General features: G+C 39.3%; 1 protein-coding gene across 1 annotated transcript in view; it reads left to right on the forward strand.

Moving 5' to 3' along the window:
- The first annotated feature begins 386 nt into the window (after positions 1 to 386).
- The window catches only part of fam160a2 (family with sequence similarity 160 member A2), a 34,526-nt gene continuing 9,666 nt past the window's right edge, over positions 387 to 25,246 (forward strand). Inside the window, exons 1-9 of the mRNA XM_038297450.1 lie at positions 387 to 710; positions 7,909 to 8,348; positions 12,976 to 13,380; positions 14,241 to 14,471; positions 16,700 to 16,945; positions 19,416 to 19,583; positions 19,941 to 20,020; positions 21,220 to 21,389; positions 23,315 to 24,673. Of these exons, the coding sequence (XP_038153378.1) occupies positions 8,223 to 8,348; positions 12,976 to 13,380; positions 14,241 to 14,471; positions 16,700 to 16,945; positions 19,416 to 19,583; positions 19,941 to 20,020; positions 21,220 to 21,389; positions 23,315 to 24,673 (2,785 nt within the window). The 5' untranslated portion in view covers positions 387 to 710; positions 7,909 to 8,222. The remainder of the gene's footprint in view (positions 711 to 7,908; positions 8,349 to 12,975; positions 13,381 to 14,240; positions 14,472 to 16,699; positions 16,946 to 19,415; positions 19,584 to 19,940; positions 20,021 to 21,219; positions 21,390 to 23,314; positions 24,674 to 25,246) is intronic.

A 25,246-nucleotide genomic window follows, 5' to 3' on the forward strand; every position in this document is an offset into this window, starting at 1 on the left:
AGTCAGAATTCGGAGATTAAATTCAGAATTCTGAGAAAAAAGTCAGAATTCTGAAATTAAAGTCAGCATTCTAAGATTAAAGCCAGAATTTTGAGATTAAAGTCAGAATTCTGAGATTAGAGTGAGAATTCTAAAATTAAAGTCAGTATTCTAACTTATTTCCTATATTAAACTGAAATACATTTTAAAAATCAGTTTTTTTCTTTTTTCAGTGGCCCTAATCCTGTATGTTTGCACTATAGAAATAATAATAATTTTGCTTGGGGTGGCAGCACTGCTCCTCCACTGGGCCATTTAGCACACATTGTACCAGAGTGAACGGGATCGGTTGGGTTTGGGTCGCTGTGAATCCATGCAGCTGTGAGCAGCAGCGTCGCTGTGACTCAGTCAAGCTGTGTGGGAGGAGTTAAAGCAAGATGGCCGCGGGAGAGGGAAGACTGTTTGAGAAATCATCAAATGGGATGTTTATCTGCCGTTAACAGGATGCACTGCTGCCCCAGAGAAGGAGTGGTTAGTCTATTAGCATCGCCGGGTCAGTGTGGAGCGGTTCACCGCTGCTTTCTGCGCTGTGTTCCGGTCCGTCTGCCGGTTTTTGCCCTGACATTGTGGAATTCATCAACAGCTAGGCGTTAGCTGGAAGCTAGCAGGTTGCTATCCAAGGAAACCTTCTCCTCCCAACAACTGCTGGGATTCCTGTATAGAAAAACAAGGTGTGTATTATTGACCTGATTTACATTAGGCTATTTTTTTTTTTACCTTAATACTTTCATAGCCACGTGTATTTATTATTTTATGGTTGTTGTGTATATGTATATAAATACGTTATCCTTACATGTAAACAACGTTGCTAGATAATTTCGAAATTGAATTACATTGATTGTTTTCCAATTAATGTGAAATGAAGCACCTCTACCTCCTGTTAAGATTGATTATTATATTAGACATTAACAAAATCCATATATTTAATTGAAAAAAAAAATCTGTGTTGAGTTGCTGTCATAGGCAGTGACTGACATGAACATATGACCTGAAGGCATTAGGTAGGACTGTGAACTCCTACCTCCTTGGTTTAATTGCTGATCCTGAAACTCAGACACACACATTCCTCTGGTTGTTATCTCTAAACTCTGAAGCTAAACAGTAACCCTTCAATAATCTGCGTTCTCACCTGACAATCCCATGTTGAATCAAAGCAAATTGGAGTTTCTATGACTTTTGTTTTGCATTTCCCATTATTTCACCAAATATGCAGCAGTTGTATAGGTAAAAATAAAAGCATATAATCAGAATTCATTAGTATCTGGATGTAAACTCAAGGTTTATAATTTAAATTTAAATCATTAGCTGGTCGTCTTGCTTTCTTTTTGGCCTATATTAATGTTTTAAACCCAAAAGTGAACCTGTGTTGCCCAGAAAGGTATTATACTTTAAATTTGAGCTGTTTTAACCCCCATTTCATAGCCGCCTCTATAACCCATGAACCTATTACTGGTTATATAATTGCTTAAAATGCTATCAGGTTCTGAGATTAAAGTCAGAATTCTGACTTTTTCCCCATGTTATTGGTTAGATAACTGTTTAAAATGCTATCAGTTTTCCTTTTAAATGTTTCATACTCAACTTTTGATTTTTATCTGCTTCGAAGATAAAATTGTGCGTATGTTTTGCATCTTTAGAAAATTAATATGTAAAAAAAAACATTTCCCACAAGTTTGCGTTTAAAGTGAAGTAGACATAAAAAAACACAACCAAATGCAGTAAAGATTATTACATGTATTATTATATTATATGCCAAGTAATGATGTATGCTCCATGTGATGGTTTTAAAAGAATAACTTTATAAAACCTTATAAGCGTCATTTCTTGCTACATGTATTAAGACGAACTGACTTACAGATGCACTTGTGTTTCACTTGATTCAATTAATATCAAGACTGTCTTTTTGTGCAGTAAAAGCGAAACTTATTGACTCGTTTTTGCTCACAAGTATTCTTTAAAATCAGATTTGGAAGATAGCATTTGCCTTTTATTGATGATAACACCATATAGGTATTTGCTATTAAATTGGACCCTGTTGCAGGACATGCGTGATTGCATTTAGTTGATATATTTGCTCAAGTATACTCATGAGCAAATTAAGTAAAGAAATAGATCTGAAAGCATTAATTGTAAGCAATAGATTATTGAAATAATTCAATTTATTAATTAATTCTTCCTTAACTGGAGTATAGAGACTCTAAAACATGCCTTTAACTGAGAAATTGTGAAGAAATATATACATTTTTATCATTAAAGATAAAAAGAATGTTTTCGTTTGTCAATATTTTCTATCCAGAACTTCACAGGAGGAAAAGTTTTAGCTTAATCTTGTTTAATTCTGTAAAAAAAAAATGTAAATAACCTTTTACTATCCGATTATTAATCAAGAAAAATAATGGACAGGTTAATCGGTTAGCAAAATAATCCTTAGTTGCAGCCCTATCATGAATCAGATGTTATTTATAACTTGGTGAATTTATTAAGATAGGTGACTCTTTAGTTGCATTCTTCTTGCCTCCCCTCTGTAACTGTCACAGCAGGATCTGATCTTATCTTCGAAGTTTCGTCAGTAAAAAGAAAAATGGAGAAAGGTTAAAAGATACAAAAGGACAAGAATGTGATTAAAAGACTAACTTGTTAGGATTCGGCTTATCCAGTGCATGAAATCACAGAAATTCCTGAAAATTGCTTTAAGTGTATCCTGAGTTTGACTTTAAGGCAATTCTTTATGATTAAAATAACAGATTGTTCCACAAATAACAACAATCTGTTGAACGGTGTGCTGTCTGACCAACATTGAAATCAGGTCTTTAGGACACGCCACCCCCCCTTCAATGGAAACTGTAGCTGCACTTTGAACTCGTTTTTATAAGTTGTTTTATGATGCTTTGTGTGTGAGCGACCTGAAAGTAAAAGACTGAAGACCTGAATTTCCGCATTCAGAATATATTCTTGGAAGGGCTTTAAATGTCCCGACCTGCTTGGATAAATATTTAGGGCAACTCTTTGCCAAAACAGTATTGCTTTAATCTTTTGTTTCGATTCACATCTTCAGAGTGCTCTGCATGAGCTCATAAGTTGGAACTTATTAAATTAAGGAGTGGTTAATCATTAAAAGAAAAAAAAAAGATTGCAAATACTTCCCTGGCTGTCTTTCAGATCTATTTGTGTGTAGCTGCTGTTGGAAAAGTAAATAAACTCTGGATGAAATCCTAACTCATGTCTGACCCCAAGTAGAAATCATGAGTCATTTATCCACATCATGTTGTAATTTGCCATAAGAAATATTGCAAAACTATTTTAGTGTTTACTTTTCTCACTGTAACAATGAACACGTTAGCCTGTTATAACCCTGCTTGCCTCATCAGGGAGGTTCCTGATCTGCTGATTCAAGCCCAACTAAAGGAATAGGTTCCTTTAAAAGTAACACGTGGATCCAGTTATGATGCTTTGTTGGCATAAATTCTCAGTTCCAAAAAAATGTAATACAGCGTTTAACTTTTCGTAATGTTGGATTTAACAAACACAAACATTTAAATACGAAGTCAAAAGAAAAGATTGAAGAATATTTAACTGATTAAAAAAAATAAAATCTTCAAAGTGTTGAGTGTATTTCTCTTCTGCCCCTTTTGTTACGATTTTGTTATATGCTGGTAGCCTGATAAACCAGACTAAATGTGAGATTAAATGTGTAATTTAGTCCGGCCCCGATGAATGAGACATCGGAAGATTGTTGATGAGAACAACTCATTGTTTTTAAAACCATATCTGTGCCAATTGGCCAAAGCTCTGACCAATGAGTGCAACTGACTGTGACGTAGTAAGCATGACAGAAAGCTGGTGGGTTAAACAAACAGCCTGTCGGTAAAATACATAATACGTATTTCTTAAATATGAGTAAGCGTAGAGCCTCTTCCTGCTCATGTTTCAACGAAAACCCCAAGTCTAATCCTTCCTAAACTGATTCCAAAGCTGAGTCAAAAATCACTATCAGAGCCAGCGGTCCTTCACGCATGGCTATGCCAAATCAGGACCGCTGCAGACGCGCTGCGGTTGGCCCTGGCTGCCGTTAGCCTCGGAGGTCCGCTGGTTGCCGCGGTCCTCTCAACTTCGGAAATTTTTTTTTTTTTAATTATGCATTAATTCGGTATGGACCAGATAGGTACGCTTTAAAGTATAATGTTCTCACCTCAAATGATCTTAAAACGTACTTTGATAAAACAACAGCAACAGAACAGAGAAGTTTTAACTTTCAATGGAGCGCTCCATTGAAAGCTGCTGCTGCCGCAGTGCATGCTACTGTTCAATAGTTGTTGCCATCTTCCTTGTTGTGCTTTCTCCAGCTTCGCGCAGCTTTGTCGTCGCCTTCAAAACCCCACCCGCCTTGCATCCAAAAATTCAAAACACATCTCTGCTTTGTGATTGGCCTGCCATTTCTAGGGCCTGGGGCATTGATAGAGGCTAGGCCAAACTCACAGGCTAAAATGATTTTGACCGCTGGCAGGTGGGGCTAGTTTACTAGGCTAATATGTTGGTGCATTTTATTCCAGGTGTAAACGCTTGTGTTTTGTGAAAGAGCTTCTGCTTTGTTTCATGGAAACCACACAACACATCAGATAGTAGATGGTTTAATGCAGGGTTGGATGACGAAACTGTAGCTTTAGTTCAGAATAACTTCACAGGGGGCTTTTTAACCTCTCCAAACCCACCGATTTAAAGCGTTTACAACTAATAACTCAATGCATGAAAATTACACCGGTAAAATGTTTACCAATATAGACATGTTAGACATCTTAGGAAAGCTTAGATTCTCCCCAATTCAACCACCAAGTACATTTTATGGACACAGTGAGCACCAAAGCACAATTAAAACAGATATAGCAGCATGTCAAAATGCAAACATGAAAAAGCATGTCTTTATTACTGCTGTTCAAAAATTACCTATTATTTTCGATAATAAAAAAAAAAAAAAATTGAGTCATGTTTGAACTGATGCAGCCTGGGCTGTTTTACTCACCCAATTTTTAATATATTCAGAAACTAGAAGGTGTTAGCTTTTCAATAATGTATCACAAATGTAATTTGGGCTTACAGTTTCTCAGTTATTTGCTTTTCCATTTGGGTATGCAAAATAGGCGAGAATTTCCCAAAATGAGGTGGATGTTGAGAGCTTAAATTTTATTTTTAACATTAAGAAAGTATCACACCACGCTGAACCTACCAAAACATGATGGTCATCAATTAACACTGTCAGGCAAGAGGAGCATTTAACTGATTAATACTCAATAAGGGCGTGAGATTTTTATGCACTCAAAAAAAGTTGATGGACGTTTCGAAGAAAGCCATCCCATCTTACCAGGGACGACATGTTGTGGCTACAGCATCACTCTCTGAGGCTGCTGCTCTTTACTAGGGACAGGGAAGCTGATCAGTGTTGATGGAGAAGGAAAACCTAAAAGAGGCGGAAGTTAAGGTTCTAGGTCTAGAACGGGTGTTGGCAACTCGCGGCTCCGGAGCCGTTTGCGGCTCTTTAGCGTCCCCCTCGCGGCTCCCTGGAGCTTTTTCAAAAATGTATGAAAATCGATTTTTTTGTTGTTGTTGCTTTAATATGGTGTGCAGTAGGTCAAACAAAAATTATTTATGTTTTCCAATGCTGTAAACATTTGCATAATAAATACATTTAAACAATAATTTGCATCATAGTCATATAGATCAGTGGTCATAACTTGCAACCGGTGCGGCGCCAGGCAAACAAAGCGGTGGGTGTGTCTCAGACCATGGATCCCAAAAGGAAAAAAGGAAGATGGCTGATGAGAAAAGAGGATTCAAAGAATGGAACGAATCATTTGCTTTCATTATCAATGCGGAAGGATTGCCTGCATTTTTGCTTTGTAATCAGAGGTTGTCAAAAAATAAAAAGAAAAAATTTGGAAAGGCATTTCAAGGAAAGGCAATCTAAATATGCAGCCGACCACCAAGTTGGGAGTGAGAGAAAAAGGGTAATTGCAGAACTTCTGGATAAATTAGAGGAGAGCACAGATAGATTTAAGAAGTGGATTGCATCTCCAAACTGCACTACTGCTGCTAGTTTGGTTGCAAGAATTTAAAACCGTCCACAGATCAAACAGGTAGTGCTCTGATGCAGGAATTGGAACTTTCTTCCATTTTTTCCCCAAATCCTAAAAGTATATTAATATATATAGATTTCGGGGTTAGAGAACACTGCTCTGATGGATGTCAGTTCCTGCTTGGTTCCTCATGACTCAATCAACTCCTCCCAACACAAACAACAAACTTAAACGGCATGGTGAAGGGCGGTGAAGCGGCGCGCAGTGAGAGCGTTCACTGCTCCTACCTCACCTCATGCTGCTATGTGACATTTGCTCCAGGATAAACATTTAATCATGAATGCTTATTATATATTTAAGCCCACATAGTCCTTTTCTATAGTGGGATAATACACTTAGAGCCTGTGTGGCCATACGAGGCATATATAAGACTTTTACTTTTCTGCGGCTCCAGACAGATCTATTTTTTGGTCCAATATGGCTCTTTAAGCAGTTTGGGTTCCCGACCCCTGGCCTAGAACATGACAACCTTAAATATACAGCCAAAGCCTCAGCGGAAACCTATAGATCTGTGCATTTATGGCCCAGTCAAAGTCCAGGACTAAAGCCAGTTAGTTTAAAGACTTTGAAACTGCTACTCCAGATGTGCTCCATCCAGTTTGTCTGAGCTGGTGAGTCAGATTGGATGGTCATGTCGGTTAAAGCAAAGCAGGCAGAGACAGAGCCCTAAGCTGCTGCTATTACAGCAACGGGTTGTTACAAAGGCGTTTTTAAAGAACAGTGACTCACTTGGGTTGGCTAAAAACACACAACACAAATATTTCCTTAAAAAAGGAAAATCCTGCAGCTTTTCCTGCCACTTTGTCATCCATTTCTTTGAGTTTTCTCCTCTTCGTGTTCTTGTTTTTCTTTTTAAAACTTCATCTTTACTTGAGTAGATGTTTTTTGTTGTAATAATCAAGTTTGAGCTGCTAATCTATGTGTTTGGCTGATGGGCAGAAAAGAAAACCCATCCATCCTCTTATTCTCATCTTTTACAAGTGAACGGGGTAATAAAAGAACCGTAGAAGGTCTCATTGACTGCATCTTGGAAAAAAAAACATGTAGGTTAGGCTTCATTTCTTTCCAGAAAACTGACATTTTTTGTGCTTTTTTTTATCCAGTGAAGACTGTTATGCAAATTTAGAGTTTTTACTTAACACGTTACTGATAAGAAAATTGTGGTTAAAATTTGCGTGAGATGAAGTGTTCCTTCTCTGTTGCTACTTCCTTTACATTTTATCATGAAACATGAAGCTCAAATTGAGAGCGGACCTTTTTACATGTTTCAACTTTCAGTTAAGAAATTTGAGAGATAATTTTATAGTTACAGACTTTCACAGTTAATTTTTTCTTTTTAAACATCAAATTAGTGAAACACATATGAATTAATAAAGAAAAGATATAATGGTAACAGGCTGATATTCCTGTAGTAAACATAAAGGAGGACTTGGTGTAGTTTTCTCTTTTAGAGGACACTTGTAAACTGTTAACTGAAGTGGCTTATAAAAAAAACAAAATAAAGAAGAAATATAGAAATGTATCTTTCTTGGTTCATCTTATTTTATCTATATCTAATGCTGCTTGTTTTTACAGATGCACAGTGTGTGTTGATACTATTTGATGTGCATGTAGAGATGTGCTTGTTTGAAAAAATCTATTCAGTCATTCTTGTTAAACTGATTCTTTGTACATCATCAGAATTTGTTTTGATGATATAGAAAAAGATAACCAGTAAGTGTTTGTTTGTTTGTCTTCCCAGGGTGGCGAACCCGTCCTGATTGGCAATGGAGTGGTCTTGGCTTCAGACTGGATGACAGGGTCCAGAGGGAGGACAGGATAGCAAAGTTTCTGAATCAGCAACTTGCTTCGCTGATCAGTAGTGACAGCTCGTTCCAGGATCGTCCTTCTATTTTCTCCGATTGGAATCGCCTCCCCCTCCCTCATCTTTTCCCCCTCCTGCACCCTCTCCTTCTGTCCCGGTCCCTTTTTCTCTGTACTCAGACTTTCTCTTTTTCTTCTCCCCCTTGTATTTGAGTCTGTGAGACCTTTCACCTGCCTCCTGCCGGGTTCGGAATGAGTTGGCTTAGCAGGTTGAACCCACGGTCCGGCCGCAGCGCCGTCACCTCCGCTGCCCCCTCCAGCCCGTGCACTGCTGACCCAGAGACCTGCCTCATGGTGTTTGAGAACCACTGGAGACAGGTGCGCTAAAGAATATACTTACTTTGTAAACCTTTTATTCAATACCCTCAACCTGTTTTTTTTTTTTTCTATTGTCTTATTTACTTTGATGCGAGCATTTTTTGAAATGCACATGTTGATGTCCAATGTTTGCATCTTATTGTCAATGTTTAGATATGAATTTCAAGATTATATAAAGATGAACATTACTGTTTTTTTGTGAGTGTTTAAGTTGTAGGGAAATCATATTTAAATGTCAAAATATTCTGGCTTAAACATGTATATAAAGGCACTCTATAACAACCGTCTGTCAATCAAATTTTTTTGGTCATAGCATCTTGATTCATATGTCGCAGTTAATATACGCAATGGTTGAAATAAGAAATAATAATCATTAACTTTATCGTTGAGTTCCGTCCCAGTGTTCCTGGGGATGGATGTCTGTGTCTTCAGCAGGCGTAGAGCTAACAGAACTGGCAGCGTTGCGAGGCAAGGGCTCAAACATGTACGGCTGGAAGCCTTCTACACCAAACCAAGTCCTCTTCCACAACATCTTCCTCCCCGGTTTCCTCCTCTAAATAAGTCATTTATGATGGAGGACACTCATCCACCACTTCCTCTTGCTCATTTCCGCTGTCCATAGCGTTCCTTGATGGTGTCGTTTCTAAGTCACGAATTTAGTGCTACTTGGTCCCAATGGAATTTCCCATTGGTACCAAGTAGCACTAAGTTGTTAACTGGTTAGCAAGATGCTTCAGAGACACCGGCCACAGCCAAACTTGCTTGTGAACCTTCCGGCACAACAATCCTGCCCTCTTGATAATCACATTCACTTTATTCACTCCTCTAAAGTCATGCACCACTCGGGAGAATTCGGAATTGTAACCGTTGGAACAGCAGTTTCCCTGCGACTTTAAGAAAATAATTGAAAGCTATAAAAAGAAATCAGGTTTTACAGTCAATTTGTCTGCTCCATAAGCACAAGTATGTGGGACTATATAGACTTGTATATATACCTGTCATTTCTTGGTCAGTGTATATCAGGCTTTTAGCTCGGTATATTTCATAGGGTGTACACCTTGGTGTATCACATCTTAGGCTTTGCTTGGCGTAGGGGGATCCAGGGAAATGTAGACTCTGAAACGCTTTTTCCTGCTTATTGAGGTGGAATGCCGCTAGCTAACTTTTTTGTATTTGTTCCAACATTACTTTTGTCCTGATTATGGGAAGTATCTGTGCTTGATTAGAGATGGAAATTTCATAAGGAAGACATTAGATCATTTTTAGGTACAATATTATCATTCATAGGTCAATTTCAACAATGAGAAAGTGTAAATTTGCTTTTTCTCATAGTAGCTTCGCCTCGTCTGTTCCTGCTTGGCTGTGACCCCGTCCTGGAGAGAAATATTAGCTGTGCTTCTGCAATCATTTGTTGACTGTGACTGGCTGGATGAGCTCTCTTCATCCTCTGACTTGGCAGCTGGCTCGGAGCTTGGAGCCTGGGCAGATGGCCACTCACACAGAGCCTGGTTCTGCTGGAGGTTTCTTGCTGTTAAAAGGGAGTTTTTCCTCTCCACTGTCACTACAAGCATGCTTAGTGTGAGGGATTGCATTCTCGTCAATAAGTCGATGCAATCACCCGGTTTTCCTTAGAAAACTGGTGAACTGTAAAGTGCCTTGAGATGGCATGCGTTGTGAATTGGCGCTATAGAAATAAACTGAACTGAACTCAGAGCAGAATTTTCTAAAGTACTGGTGTTGTGTTTTTTTTTTTACCTTTTCATGTGAGCAACCTCTTTCAATAAATTTTAGAAAAGACCCCGCTTTAGCCTCTTTGCCGGCACCTCGCTGTGTTTCCATTACGTCTGTCGGATGAGCATGCTCAGTGGGGTTGATGCGTCATTGTTACAGTGTCACACTCCAAAGGATTGGCACCATATGCATACTACAGCATCCTCAGTGGTGCTTCCCCAACTTTATTAACACAATCTTTGCCTTAAGTCCATCACATCCTTCTACTGATGGGATATATAGCTCCTCCAGCAAGACTTTACATATTCTTGCATATACAGTAGTACATTGTAATCTTATGTATTTCAGTATGTTGTTCTTAATCTTTAAGAAAATAGACCCATTTTGACAATAAGGACAAAGCTTGAAATCGTTTTTATTTTTTATCAGATGTAGCATGATTATCTTAGGTAAAATCACTAAGCTATAAAGGTGTGTGATATACTATAAAAAAACAATAGCACCTTTAATCAAGATGATTTTATCAGTTTTATTAATCTATTTGCTCAGGTAGTGCTTGTAGCCACCTGCTAAACATAAATGCTGTTCATTGCTTTCCAACTGTACTGTATTTTAAAACCTAAAACATTGATATTTTTTTTTCTTTTAGTTTTTATGCCATGATTGCCGTTATTTTTTTTTTGCAAAGGGAAATCTCCAAATGTGTCTTTGTGCAACCACAGGGAAAGGTTTTGAAGGTATTCTAGTCATCCGGTGTTTCTGTATCTTTAGGTGATGAACCCATTTTTTTAAATTTCTATATATATTTAGCTAAAAAACACAATGGTGGACGGTTCCAGATGTTATTCTGTCAAAGTGTTAATAGATCTGACCAGTGATGGAGGGTAGATCAGTGTTCATCCTGTTTTGGTGATGGCTTGAGTAGCCGGTATACTTAAACAACCAGATTGGCTCAAGTCCAGCCCCAAAATAAAAGGTTTGATGGATTACAGCGCCCTGTCTCCTCTTGATGTCTTAAATAGCTCCAAGGCAGCATTAGACGGAATGCTTCTGGGACATTTGCTCTTTCAGCTTGTCCTTAGACTGGATGCTGTCTGTTCAATAAAAAATTATTTACAGAAGTCACTGTGGTGCTGACTGAAAGGAATTTATCACACCACGACTCTGTCTAACATGCATTACATGCTTTTTTTTTTTTTTTTAAGTAAGTAGAAGGTTAAAATATAGATTATGGGGAAGAATACTTTTGTCACAGCGTTCCTGCAGTAATTTTCTCTTTGTTTTTGAAGCATCATTTTCTGCACCAGTATTTTTTTTTTTTTTTAGCTCAACAGCTTCATCATTGGTGTGGTTTTTTCTGACCTGTCATTATGACCAGCCTTATCCGAGTCATTCTGTCGACTCACTGTGACTCCACACATCACACTTGTTCTTGATAATGTTGTGAAACCTCTTATGTTGAAAGCTAAAAATGTTTTTTTTTCCACCTTAAAGTTCTTGTTTTTGAGCGACCCTTGTTAAATTTGCTGGATGGGGGCTCTCCAGGGTCGGTTTTTGGTTCGCCCTGCTCTGTCCTGCTGTGATAGAAACATTTTTCTTGGTTTGTTTTTGAAGCCATAACACAACCAGGTTGAAAATGGATGCAGGTTACCGGCTCATCACCTAATAAGGTCACTGTAGTGTCTACCTCACGTAGAGTTTGGGCGTATCCTTTAAGATGGTATGGAATGAATTTTGTGCCATTATTATTGCAAACAAAGAATATATTTTGTAAATGGAAAAAAAATGCAGCTCAAAAATTAAACTTTAAAAAAGTGAATAAGTAAATAAAGTAGAGAGTAGGTTTGTTGTTTTCCAAGATTCATATTTTTCAGGGTTTTTTCCTCCCAAAAATCGTATATATTATATATTTTAAACATGTTTTTTTTTTCAATCTTATTTTTTTTCTACTGACTTTATTGTCCCCGTTTTTTGTTTTTTTTTTAAATCAGGTTTTCAAGATTACATTCTCTTCCCTTCTAATGGTGGGTCTTTCTTTGGAGGGAGAAGCAAACTTATAAGCGTTTGTATTTGGCTTGAAGTGAAAAGAATGGGATCTATGAAACTGCATTTCACAGATTGGAATGCAATTTGTAAAACTTTATATGAAAAACTGAAATAAATATATCTATTTAAAAAAAAGTAAAAACAAAAATAGCGTTTGAATATATAAAATCTGTAAATAAAAAAAACAACAACTTTGAAAACAGCAAAAAAAGTAATAAAATTGAAAGCAATGTAACACTGTTTGATTAAAATGCTTCTTTTAAAGTTTAATTTCTGAAGTTTTTTTTTCAAATTTCAATTTATAAAATGTGTCTTGTTTGTATTTCCATTTATTAATAATAATGATAATATAAAGCGTGTTCTTTGCTTGCAATCATAATGGAACAAATCTAACTTCATAAAGCAGCAGCTCTTGGTCCTGTTTGCGTGATTTAAGGTGTTTTCCCGCTGTCACACATCTAACTCAAATGAATGGGGGATAAAACAGGTTGCAGCAGGTTTGATGTCAGGCTCAGGAGGCAAAACATTTTGGCACTCAGTTCCAGAACATGATGAATCCTGAGGGCTAGGGTGGAGAACCCAAACATTAGGGTCTAATGTGAAGTTTGTTGCTGGAGGACATGTGAAGCTCTGCAATATAACGCAGTATTTCATGCAAAGATCTGAGCTCGACTGCAGCTGTTGAGATGATTCATTGCATTTCTTTTAAAAGTATCTCAGCCGAGCATTTTAAGTTTTAATGCCCACTTCTTTGCCTAAACTTTTTTTTTTTTTTAAGTTAGGAGGAGGTTAATAATGAATCAAAGGATCATATTAACTTTTTTGTAACATTTGCTTTTATTTTCTTCAGGTATCTTGGGTTCTGGATCAGCGAGAGACGTCATCCTCTAGCGACGACCTGACAGCTGTGAGAAATAACACCGACCAGATGTTATGTCTGCTGGCGGAGGAGCGCCCCACGGAGAGCACGGAGGGCGGCTCATGCGCGCCGCCCATGGGCCCGATACTGGAGCTGGTGGTCACAGAGAACATCCTGGAGCGCCTGGTTCAGTGGCACCTCCGGCGCGGCCTGGACCCAGACAGTCAGGGTGCTCTGCTCAAGCTGTTCGAGATGCTGATCGGCCAGTCGCAGCAGCCTCTGCTGCAGCACACGGCCATACTTCACCCGCTGCTGAGGCTGCTGGGAGCATGCGCTGACCCAGAACTCGGCTGTCCCTTAGCTTTGGAGAACAGCCTTGTACTGCTGCTTAATCAGGTTTGCAAAAAAAAAAAAAAAAACCCAGATACTTTTATTGTTATTAATAGGACTGTTTTCATGTTAGTAGTTTGAGGTTTCCTTTTTTTAGAGTTTTTTTTATGCACCGGATTATTCCTGAAATAATATGAAATAGAATTTTGGCACAAATAACTAAATTAACTTAGCTTGGACCTTATCTGCTTCAACCTTTTCTTAGACTTTTATTTATATTTGTTCAGTGTTTGGCAGCCGTATTTCATCATATGAACCGCAAACCTCAGGATGTGTATTTAGGCTTCATATGATGGATCAAATAAAGTTTAGAAAAAAAAATGCAGTCGTTTTTACATTTATTTTGAAATGATCTGTGAGTCTCTTTAGTCACTACTTTGTGAAACCTCCCTTGGCTTTTTTTTTTTTGCTTAACAGTTGAAGCTCAGTCAGATGGAGAGAATCTGTACATCATGTTTAAGATCTAGTCTTGATAGTGTTAACGGGTGTAACTATGCTTTTTATTGATATTACTTTTAGAATAGAAGAATAGAAAGTTCCTTTATTGTCCCAAAATGGGGAAATTGTGGTGTTACAGCAGCAAAAGGTTACAGCAGAGGTGGTCACACTATGTGCACCCTAGAAAAGTTTATAAAAACAACAGATAAGAAAATAAAGAAATGGAGTATTCTACGGTACAATTTTTTTACATTATAATTCTCTCTATCTAGAGAATAAAAAAATCAATAACAGCAGTGGACATTTTTACAGTAATGGAAAAGTGAAAAATAGCAGCAACATAAGAGATTTGCAAAAAATGTTTACAGGAAATTTTTCACCTTTTCATCCAATAATTTCCTGTTTGTTTATTTTTTAACCCCCGACAGGTTTGTGTGACCATGGCTCGGCAGCCGGTGGTCTTGGAGATGCTGTTCCAGGCTGCACCTGCCAAACAGGGCTCCACCAATCTGCTGATCTTCTCCCTGCTGGTGCCGTTCATCCACCGGGATGGAGCCATCGGACAGCAGGCTCGAGATGCACTGCTGCTGGTCATGGCGGCCTCGGCCAGTCACGATGCAGTGGCGCGATACATCACTGAAAACTCCTACTTCTGCCCGGTGCGCTCAACTTTTGTTTCCTTCTGTTGCCATTTTTTAAAATCCTTTGTATCATACTAAACAGATGAAGGTTGATTTTCAAAATTGTAAAGAAGAGGTTAGTTTTAGGGTTTTGTTTTTTATATCATCAACTTAAAATCTGTAGAATTTAAAACTAAAGAGTAAATTGTTATTTATAGCTATATTATTCTTTATATTTTTTTCAGTTTCATCTAGGATGTCAGTGATGCTGACCTTCATTTTTTGTGTAGCTCCATGTTCTGATAAATTCATCATCAGTCATGTTTGCTCTGGCATCAAATTGATATAAATTACTAAAGAGAAACGTCCTCCATGTTAATGCTGTGTACAGCTTAAAAAGTGGGACTCTGGCTTGCTTTCTGCATCTTCCTTTTAATGAAGGGTGTGCTGTGTGAGCAGTGCAACTCTAGTGCATTAAGAGGTGGAGCGGGTAATGGCTGCAGAAGAAGAAGAAGATGACTATGCACTCTGACAGATCACTCATCCTTATCTACATCCTATCAGATAGTTTCTTGCAACCAGCTCAGAAAATAACCCATGTATAAGAAACATTGATGTCTTAAAGGACAACATGAAAACCTCTCTCTCTCTCTCTCTCTCTTCCGGTTTATTGCTTCACCTTTTCCAACGTTTCGTCGTTATCGCATTTGCTACAAAAACAGCAGATTCAGCCAATACCTATTTAAAGCTTTCATTTGCACAATATATGAGACAAAAACTGATCTGCAAGCCATCTTCAGTTTCCTTTAGCTTCCACCAGATGAGAATGAAGACTTACTAAGTAACATTTGCACATCATTTTATCTGGTGCTCTTAATGATTTCCTGCAGTGAGAGCATGTAGGAATACGTATGGATTTCTGATAGAGTTGTGGGGATAGCAGGGTCTGTAGAATCAAACCATGAGGTTTGCGTCTAACTTTTTAAAGTGATCAATATCTCAGTCTTTTTGACTTAATCTGACTTGACTTTGTTGGCAGTCAGTTGGCTGAGCTATTTCTGCTCACTTTCAGTCTGACCTACTTACAGCTGAAAAGGTCCAGTGGAGGTGGCATTAAGGACCCGACGCCTGACTCACAATGTTTTTCCACCTTGGCACGCCAAACCATTACATTCAGCTTTTTAAAGTGGCTCCTGATTAACGAAGCAGTATAAAAAGAAATGACTTTTCAGCTTTTCAAACATTTTTTTCATTACTCAAGCCAAACTGTTTTTTGTTTTTTTTCTACTTATCGTTTGTTTTCTTTGTATCATAGGGTTACTCTCCCTTTGGTAGGACTACATAATTACTGGAAGTATTGCAGTATCAAGTTTAGAACGTGGATAATAATATTGCTTCAGATTTTTCTCCCTAGTGCCTATTCTATAATAAAGATTTTCCCTCCTCCTCAGCTTTGAGCTGCAGTCTAGATTAGGTCGGAAGAGTTGACTCCATTCTCAAGTAGATAAAAAACTGGAAGAGTTTAAATGCAACCCACAAAAATTGTACATCCCATCAGAAATGGCATCCAAGCAGTCCTTTGCTAATAATAATAATTTCTCATTAATACGGCATTGAAAATGCGAATATGTATATATCGTGCAGTTCAAGTTTTGGAAATAATATATTTGAATGCATTTTATTTTTCTCTGCAGACAAACTTTCCTGGAAAAGCTTCTGCTTTAGAAAGTTGGTGCTTTCAATATTATTCATAGTGTTTCAGCTGCTCTCATTGTAGAGAAGCAGACATGCCTTGATCTGCAGCAGACTCAAAGCTTAACACAGCTTAGACACTCAAAAATGTTAATTAAACAAAAACCTGCTTAGACTCACATTTTTTTTTATAAATGGTGTTTCGTGAGGGACTCTTGACACTGAAGTAATAAAAAAGCAGGATATAATTTGTATTGTATCTAGATTTTATTTAAATTTATTCCACTATCTGTTTCGTTGTTTTGCTCTGTTGGTTTTTATAGGATGTTAACTTTAATTATTGGTTATTTTTATCTTAATTTCAAACTTCAATAGTTGGATTATTTTACAATACTTCTATTCACATACCACAATCAGGAAAATGTTTATTTTAACTAAATAGGAGTTCAAATCCTTTTTTTTTTTTGTCCCTCTGTTTCACAGCTATTCTTCCAAGTAACTCTAAAGTAAAATAAGCCCAAAATGACCTGTTTAGTTGAATTGTTTTAAAGTCTTTTTTTTTTTTTTTTAACCAGGTGTTGGCGACGGGGCTCAGCGCCCTCTACTCCTCTCTGCCCAGGAAGATCGAAGTCCGAGGAGATGACTGGCATTCTCTGCGGCGGGAGGACTGGATCGGCGTGTCGTCTCTCGTGCTTTTTATGAACTCTTTGGAGTTCTGCAACGCGGTGGTGCAGGTCGCACATCCCATGGTCCGCTCTCAGCTCCTGGACTACCTCCATAACGGTTTCCTCGTCCCCGTCATGGGCCCTGCCCTGCACAAGGTTCGAGTTAGAACCTGATCTTTTTGGATAGAAATAGTCCTCATAGTTGTGTTTCAAACTATTTAAAGTAGGGCTGGGCAAAATGACTTTAAAATCTAATCTCTGATTTAGTTTTGAGTTTCTTTTTTTTACCAAGTTTCATTATAAAAAAATGACCAATGACGTATACCACTTTCAAAAACTAGCTTTGTTTTCAATCATCCCCTCTGAGAGGTCACCTTAATTTGAAGGTCAGGGAAATTAAAGCTTGTAAAATTCTCATGTTTCACAACAGACTTTAAAAATAACCAAACTAAATGTTTTCAGGTAGTGGTACAGTTTTAAGTACCCATCTAAAAGCAACAACTGATGAACTGAAGTTGTCTATGAAGGCCAAAGGAGTGGATTAATTTAAAAATCCAGATGATCCAAAAATGAAATTCCTTAAAAAAGTGATTGATCAATTATTCTTCTAGCCTTAGATTAAGAAGGTAGAATATTTAAGTGTTTCAGTTTAGTTCATTGTTCCTGATTCTTAAGTTGAAGGGAACCTGGCAAAAAAAGTAGTTAAGAAATCGATTTAATTTTCTTATACTAATGTTTCTTCCTCAGAAGACAATTCAGTAATTAGTTTAAACTGCAGAAACCGTCCTTCTCTAAGTGCTGGTGAATATTCTCAGTCATCCAGGTTATAGTCATTTAAAAAAAGTAATAAAAAAAACCCACTGGATTTTGTTTTCCAAGTTTGAAGATGTTTCGTTTCCCACCCAGGAGGCTTTTTCACTTTAAAATGTCTGAATTATTATTAATTAATTATTGAGTTGCAAGCTTTATAGAGTAGCCCAAACAAAGCCTTGTTATGGCTTAGATAACATGCATATGAACAACTCCCCATTACTAAGGGGTGATCCTGTTCTTCTGATTCAATTTGCACATTTTCTAAGCCAAAGCATGGGTTTGTTCGGCTGCTCTAGAGGTCACAGAACCACCTGCTTGCTAATCCGGACCCAAATTGATTTAAAACATTTATAAATAACTAGGGATGCACGATATTGGGATTTTGGCCGATATCCGATATGCCGATATTTTAAAACTCATGTAGCCAATAACCGATATCGATACCGATGTTAAAAAAAATGTATGAATTTTCGGGGGATTTTGTAGCATAACGATGACATATAGCAATATTTCATTAGTAAAAGAGTTTGATATGGCAATATATTAGCATATGAAGATATTGTGATATTTTAATGTATCAATATTTTTTCCCTCGTCTTTAGAAGTTTTTAATTCTGTAAAAAAGAAGTTTTTGAGGAAGAAGAAGCAGTATTTTTTTTTTAGACTTTAGAAACTCAGAAGCTGATCAAATATTGGGTTAAATATCAGTGTGGTGGCCGATGTCCGATATTCAGTTTTAAGGCCGATACAGGCCAATACCGATAGGGGGCCGATTATATTGTGCATCCCTAGAAATTACCACATGTTGTCTGTCGGCAGTATCTTAATTTCACTTGCGCCGCTTCTCCTATTTGTACGGCAAAGCCCTCCAGAGCATCCAGGACAAGGCTACATGTGATACAAATTAGCCAATGAGCTGCTGTCAGTCTGGGTCTCTGCTGCTAGCTACTTTTAGCAGGCAAACCTGTGGCAAGCTGAGCTGTTGGAAAGAAGGAGAAGATGATAAGAAAAAGTGAAAGAAAGTGTGGACGGCTGGAAGAACTGCACTAGACTGGTGACAGAAAAGTGAAATGGCGTGCTCAAAGATGACCCTCCACATTTTGAGTATGTTTGGCTCAACCTGCTGCTGTGAAGCAGGATTCTCCACCATGACCATGATTAAAAATAAATATGGATCCAGGCTCAAAATGAGCACCTTGATATGTGCTTGAGAATGGCTTAGTCTCCATTCAAACCCAGGTTTAAAGCCTTGCAGGGCAATATAAAGCCCACTGCTATCATTAAGACATAAAAAATAGATAGATAAATAAATAAATAAAACAAACGGTCAGTTCAGGGTTTTGATAAAATATGTGAATCAGTAAATTGTCAATATACCAAACTGAACGATTGTTGTTCTCTACTTAAAAAAAACCACTTGGAAAAATGTTCTTTTTTTTCATTATTTAAAAAGTAAATATATAACACTGATGCATAAACACCTCATTTTATTTCAGTGTTAAATTCGGGTATGAAGTAACAGATTATAATAAAAAAATGTCTCCGGACCGTTACTGGTTGTTGATTTTCTTTATTCGGACCTCGCTTATTTTTAATTGGTCACCCCTGGACCAATTGGAACTCAACGCTAATTCGGATATTTTAAATTTAAAAAGCCTCCTGGATGGGAAGAGAAACATCTTGGAACTTGGAAAACAAAGTCCAGTTGTTTGTTTTTTTACTTTTTTGGAACGTCCTTCTCTAAATCTGGTCCTATGAGGAGATTTGCCTCATTGTTCTTCTTTAAACAGCATTTCTGTTTGTGTGTGTTTAGTCGTCGGTGGACGAGATGATAGCCAGCACCGCCTACCTGGATCTTTTCCTGCGCAGCATAACAGAAACATCGCTGCTCAAAACCTTCCTGCGCTTCATCCTGCTGCATCGCCACGACAATGACACCATCCTAGACACGCTGCTCACACGCATCAGCAGCAATTCAAGGGTCTGTATACATGTGGGTGTGCTTCTGAAAGCCTCCAGGCCTTTAAAACGAACACAGTTGCGTGGGTGCTGTGTGGGCTGAGGGCGGAAACTGAAAGTAGGAAAGAGAAGCTTCTGATTCCTCAGATCACAAAGGAAAGCTAAATCAGCTCAATTCTGCTGCAGAAGCCAAATTCTATACTGGATGTTTATATTCAGAAATAAATCTCAACTGAAATGTTAAAAAGGGTGTTTTACAGTACTACTGTACTTATTTTTACTTCTCCACTTTTCTAGTTGAGGATAAATGTAGAACTGATGTTTGAATGCAGATGATTTCTGTGTCACCATGTGCTCATCAGCTTTCTTCTTGTTGCAGCTCTGCATGGTTTCTCTGAGTCTATTCAGGACTCTCCTGTCCTTGCATTGTGAAGACATCATGCTGCAGCTCGTTCTCAGGTTAGTTTTCCTCAGCTTTTATTATCGGGGGTGTAACTGTATGGTCAGCTGATGAGATGAGAGGATGCAAGATTGGATTTGGATAGGTTTAAGAAAAACATTGTTTTCTTTGTGAATGTGACAAATGCACGCTTCAGCAAGGAGAAATTTTCCATGGGCCGTAATGAGTAGAAAAAAAATATATAATCAGTTTTCACTTATCATACTACTGTTGTTTTCTAGAAGGACCTCATTTAATGTGCTGCCAAGGCCAACAATAGAGAAATTTGGTATATTTTCTGTTTTCTAACTAAAAGAAAAAAAAGAGTTTAACACTGTTTATTATCTCGCAGTATGGAGTATAGTGGCAAGAACATCTACACAGAACTACACGCTAAATAACATTAGTATTATAAGTCAAGATGAACAGCTGAAGACACAAAAATGCACCTCAGAAAGGGGGGAAAAAGGTTAATTTAGGGAACGATGAAAAATGTTAAAAAGTTGCATGCAGACAGTTTTAAGCCCTGGATGTTTCAGAATTGTTCAGGTGGTTTCAGAACTTGAGATATTCAGATGCTGATGAAATTCCTTTAAAATTAGAGAACTAGCCCTTTATTTTTGCATTAAATCAGAAAGTTAAAAATCAAAGCTTAGGAAAGTGTTTTCTGCAATCAGAATAAATGTTCAAGGAATCGCACACGACAGCGTTTTGTGATGATCGTGGTTTAACTTTGCTCTTCAGTGTGATTGTAAACTTAATGAATGCATTCTTTGGACCAGTCCATGTCATCACAGCTAGATAAAACGTTTAATAACACAGTTATTAATACACTGTTTAACTATCTCTTTTACTAATGTTCCCTAACCAACCACTGAAGCCTTCATAGAACAGCTCTATTTATATTAGGATTATAAGAAACAGACAGACTTTTAAATAATTAGCTGACTTTAGAAAGTCACTGAAGGCAATATAGTTTATTTAAGGGTATCAGAGTAATGGTGAGTTAATAAATGTACATTTTAGCCGCACTTTCTTTTCTGATTTTTGCATAAAATGAATAAAATAAAACTGTTTTTTAGTCCTTTTAAACTTGACAGTTGGGTGCTACTGTCCTGTAAAATGTGTCACATGTGTGCACTGTAGTTTTCAGTGTCTGGACCATGAATCATTACAGAAACATAAATGAGGACTCTGTGTGCCTTTCTTTTGCTCCAAGGTATCTTCTGCCCTGCACCCATGTAATGCTGAGTCAGCGTCGCGCTATCAGGGAGACGGACATGTACGGGAAGTCTGCGAACAAATTCCTGTCTCTGATTCCAGAGTGCTGTCGGCTAAACGCAACGAGCTCCGCCGATCGGGATGACGACAATCCATTCTGGGGCAAAGGTGAGCCACAAACAGATGTGGAAAATGAATTCTAAACACTTTGTTGTTGTTTTTTTCCCAGCATTTTATTGTCATTACACTGTCGCAAGTACAGAGCAACGAAATGAACCCTCTGCAACTCTGCATGTAATCCATCCCCTTGGGGAGCAGTGGGCTGCCATTGTGCGGTGCGCGGGGAGCAGTTTGGGGTCATGCTTTAAAGGAATAGTACACCCAAAACATGATTAGCCTTCATTTTCTACTCACCCCCATGCTGAACAACACTCTGGAATACTTTTTTGATATCTCAAATGCATCTGGAGATCTGGGAGGCTTCTTGCTGTCTGCTGACATTCAAATAATGGAGGTCTATGGTGACCGAGGCAGAAAGGTCCAAAAAAGTCCACAAAAACGTGTCAATATTCCTCCATACTGCTCGTCCAATGTCATCCAAGTGTCCTGAGTGGGTAGCATCCATAATTTACTCGAAACGAAGTCATTTAGAATGTTTTTAGAGCATAAACAGTAGTGTATAGGATTTCCTAATAGCGCCCCCATGCGCGCTCACGATTCTACGGAAACCGCGGCAGACCAAACCGGAAGAAAGTGCGCATTCAGCGTCTGCTCTGCCGATAATGCAAGCGTAGAAGAAGAAATGTGCTGTTTACCTGTGCAAAGAAAGAAACAACGAAAGAAAAATGTCTGAGGACTTCAGTGTTGAGGAAGAGCATGAGTTCTTTGCCGAGCTGAATGCGCTGGTTTGGTCTGCCGGCTTCCGTAGAATCGTGAGCGCGCATGGGGGCGCTATTAGCAAATCCTATACACTACTGTTTAGGCTCTAAAACGTTCTAAATGACTTCGTTTCGAGTAAATTATGGATGCTACCCACTCAGGACACTTGGAATACATTGGACGAGCAGTATGGAGGAATATTGACACATTTTTGTGGACTTTTTTGGACCTTTCTGCTTCGGGCACCATAGACCTCCATTATTTGAATGTCAGCAGACAGCAAGAAGCCTCCCAGATCTCCAGATGCATTTGAGATATCAAAAAAGTACTCCAGGGTGTTGTTCAGCATGGGGGTGAGTAGAAAATGAAGGCTAATCATGTTTTGGGTGTACTATTCCTTTAAGGCTGTTTTGCTCAGGGACCCCCACTGGCAGCTCATTCTCCTCAGCTGGGATACGAAGCCAGGCTTCCTGTTTGCAGGACGGGTGACATACCACTTGAGCCATCCAGCCACTAATAGAACTTTATTGATTAATAGAACTTTATTTATTACAAAGCAACAAAATGAACTCTCTGCAAGTCTGCATTTAAGCCATCCCCTTGGGGAGCAGTGGGCTGCCATCATGGCGTGCCCGGGGAGCAGTGTGGGGTTAAGGGTCAAGCTCAGAGACCCAGAGTGGCAGTCTGTGGGAGTGGAGCTCGAACTCAGAACCTGAGGATTCCAAACTCTATGCCCTAACCACTAGGCCGCCACTCCTGCCAAAATGATTGATTTTTATTGATCTCATATTGGAGAAATTTACCTCTGCATTTAACCCATCCCCTTGGGGAGCAGTGGGTTGCCATTGTATGGCGTCCGGGGGGGAAATCACAGCTTAAGGGTTTTGCTCAGGAACCCAGAGTGGAGTCTGTGGGGATCAAACCGGGTACTTGCATCCCTCTAATAACACAAGCACACTGCTCTAACACACTAGGCCAACACTCCCCTCTGTTGGATCGACTGTTTGAATGAAAGCAGTTCAATAAAATGTTTACCTGCTCCATTCAAAATAATCTGTGAGGAAGGGTTTATAGGTTTAGATGCTAGATTTATCTTTGGGTTACCTTGTTCACGCATTAATGTATATAGAGAAAGGGATTCTGGACACAAACTATAGTATGAGATTTGGTTGCCTTTGTAATGTTTCTCCTTTGGTTTGCTTCCTTCTCCACAGTTCTAAACAATCCAAGCACTGAAGCTCCTGCTCCACCCAGACCTAGCACCCCTTCCCGCTTATCCTTCTTCATGCGGCAGCAGAGCAGCAGCAGTGGATCAGGAGGAGGGGGTCCTTCCAACCCCAGCGTGGATCCACTCCACTCGGGTCCATCCCACAGTCCGTCCCCCGACAGTCCCATGCATCATCAGCATTCCACCCACACAGACTGCCTAGAGTGGGATGCAGGCTACCTAGAGTACCTTAAGGATGCTCGTCGGGGAATCGAGCATTGCTCGTGGGCCTGCCGTGATTGGTCCGCCCCTTATGATGGAGAAAACCCGTCCCCTAGCACAGCCCCCCCGCCTCCCCCTCCCCCCACCTCTAACCCCTCCATGGCTATATTTCCAGAGCACTTCTCGTTCCAGCATGGAGGAAGCAGTACTCCTCCAGCCCAGCAGAGGGCTGCCGTTGTGGCGGCGGCGCGGTCGGAGTGGAGCAGTTCGGATCGGGACAGCGGCGAATGGGATGTCACGATAGGCAAAAACAACTGCATCAGTCTGACGCCGCGCTCCAAGAAGCGCACGCTGCAGACGGAGGAACTCTCTAAACCCGTCCCACCTCTCGTCCCTTCCTCATCTGCAGGCTCCCCGTTATCAGCCTCACACTCCGCCTCTTTGCCAAGTCAGCACATATCGGCATCCACCATCACTGTGAGCTACCAGCCTATGTACAATGGAACCGTCGGACAGGGGGACGGCTGCTCGGACAGTCGGGATAGAGGGCTAGAAGTGAAGAAAGTTAAAAGAGACTTGGGAGAGCAACCGTCGTTGGATGAAAACGCCAATCAGAACGGGTCACCCATCTCCTACCCAACCCACAGTCACACTGCTGTCGCCCAATCCGTGTTCAGCAGCACAAACGGCAGCGATGGGAAATCTCTTCAGTTTCCCACCCAAACCACCGCCCCTCATACCAAACAGCTGACTAACAGCATCTCAGGCCCACACAGCACATCCTCAGATCTTCCAGAAACCAACCAATCGCAGCAGTCTGTGGAGCGGCTCATTGAAGAGCTGCTAGAACAGTCTCCAGACGACCCCCAGCTCCCCTCAGATGCCAACGGTCAAGGCATCACCATCGAGGCCTTTACCCAGGAGCTGAGAGAGCTGGAGGACAGGGTGAAGGAGCGAAGCCAAGCTGCCTTCCAGCCGTCGGATACAGCTGTAGACTCCCCGTCAGCCGAGCAGCTAGAAGAGGAACAGCTTTCCACAGCACTCAATGCAAAACTAGCCAGTGACGGGAAGGGGGAGGGATCTGAGGTGGGAATCTTCAGTCCTGCCAAACCGCTTAACCAGCCTGCCTCACAACCGTATACAGGTATGTTATCCTCTCAGTGGAGGCGCCGTGGTTGGGTTTTCATGATATCAACCTGAGGATCTTTGAGTCTTAAACACTTGAGATGTACAGCTAAGTGACTAATTAACATTTCTTCTGACTTTCTGAATCTTTTATGTTAAATTTTGTGGTTATGTTCATGATTTTAAAGAAGTAAAACTCAAAAGAGAATTAAAACAGTATTGGGAGGAACTGTCTTGCAAAAGCATTCACACCTGCTCCTTGCAGATTTATTCAGTTTTGAAGACAAACATAATGTTTAACAAAATGTTTTTTTTTTTGCCTCGGTATTCCTTAATACATTTCAGTGAAGCGTGTGGTCTTTAGCAGCAAACTTTAAAGTAAGGAGAGTCCATCTATGTGTCATTTAATCTCACTGATAACCAGCCTCTCTGTGAAGATCTCTAAAGTTTTTTTGAAGAGCAAACGGCATGATTAAGGAGCATCAGATTATAAAACAATATCTTAAGCTTCAAACAGTATAACACATTTGATTTCATTCTCTAAAAATGCAGCTGCAAATCTACCAAATAATGAATTGGACTGGAACTGCAA

The sequence above is a fragment of the Cyprinodon tularosa genome, unplaced genomic scaffold (assembly GCF_016077235.1).
Source record: "Cyprinodon tularosa strain WSP-4 unplaced genomic scaffold, ASM1607723v1 ctg388, whole genome shotgun sequence".
In the NCBI taxonomy this organism is placed as follows: Eukaryota; Metazoa; Chordata; class Actinopteri; order Cyprinodontiformes; family Cyprinodontidae; genus Cyprinodon; species Cyprinodon tularosa.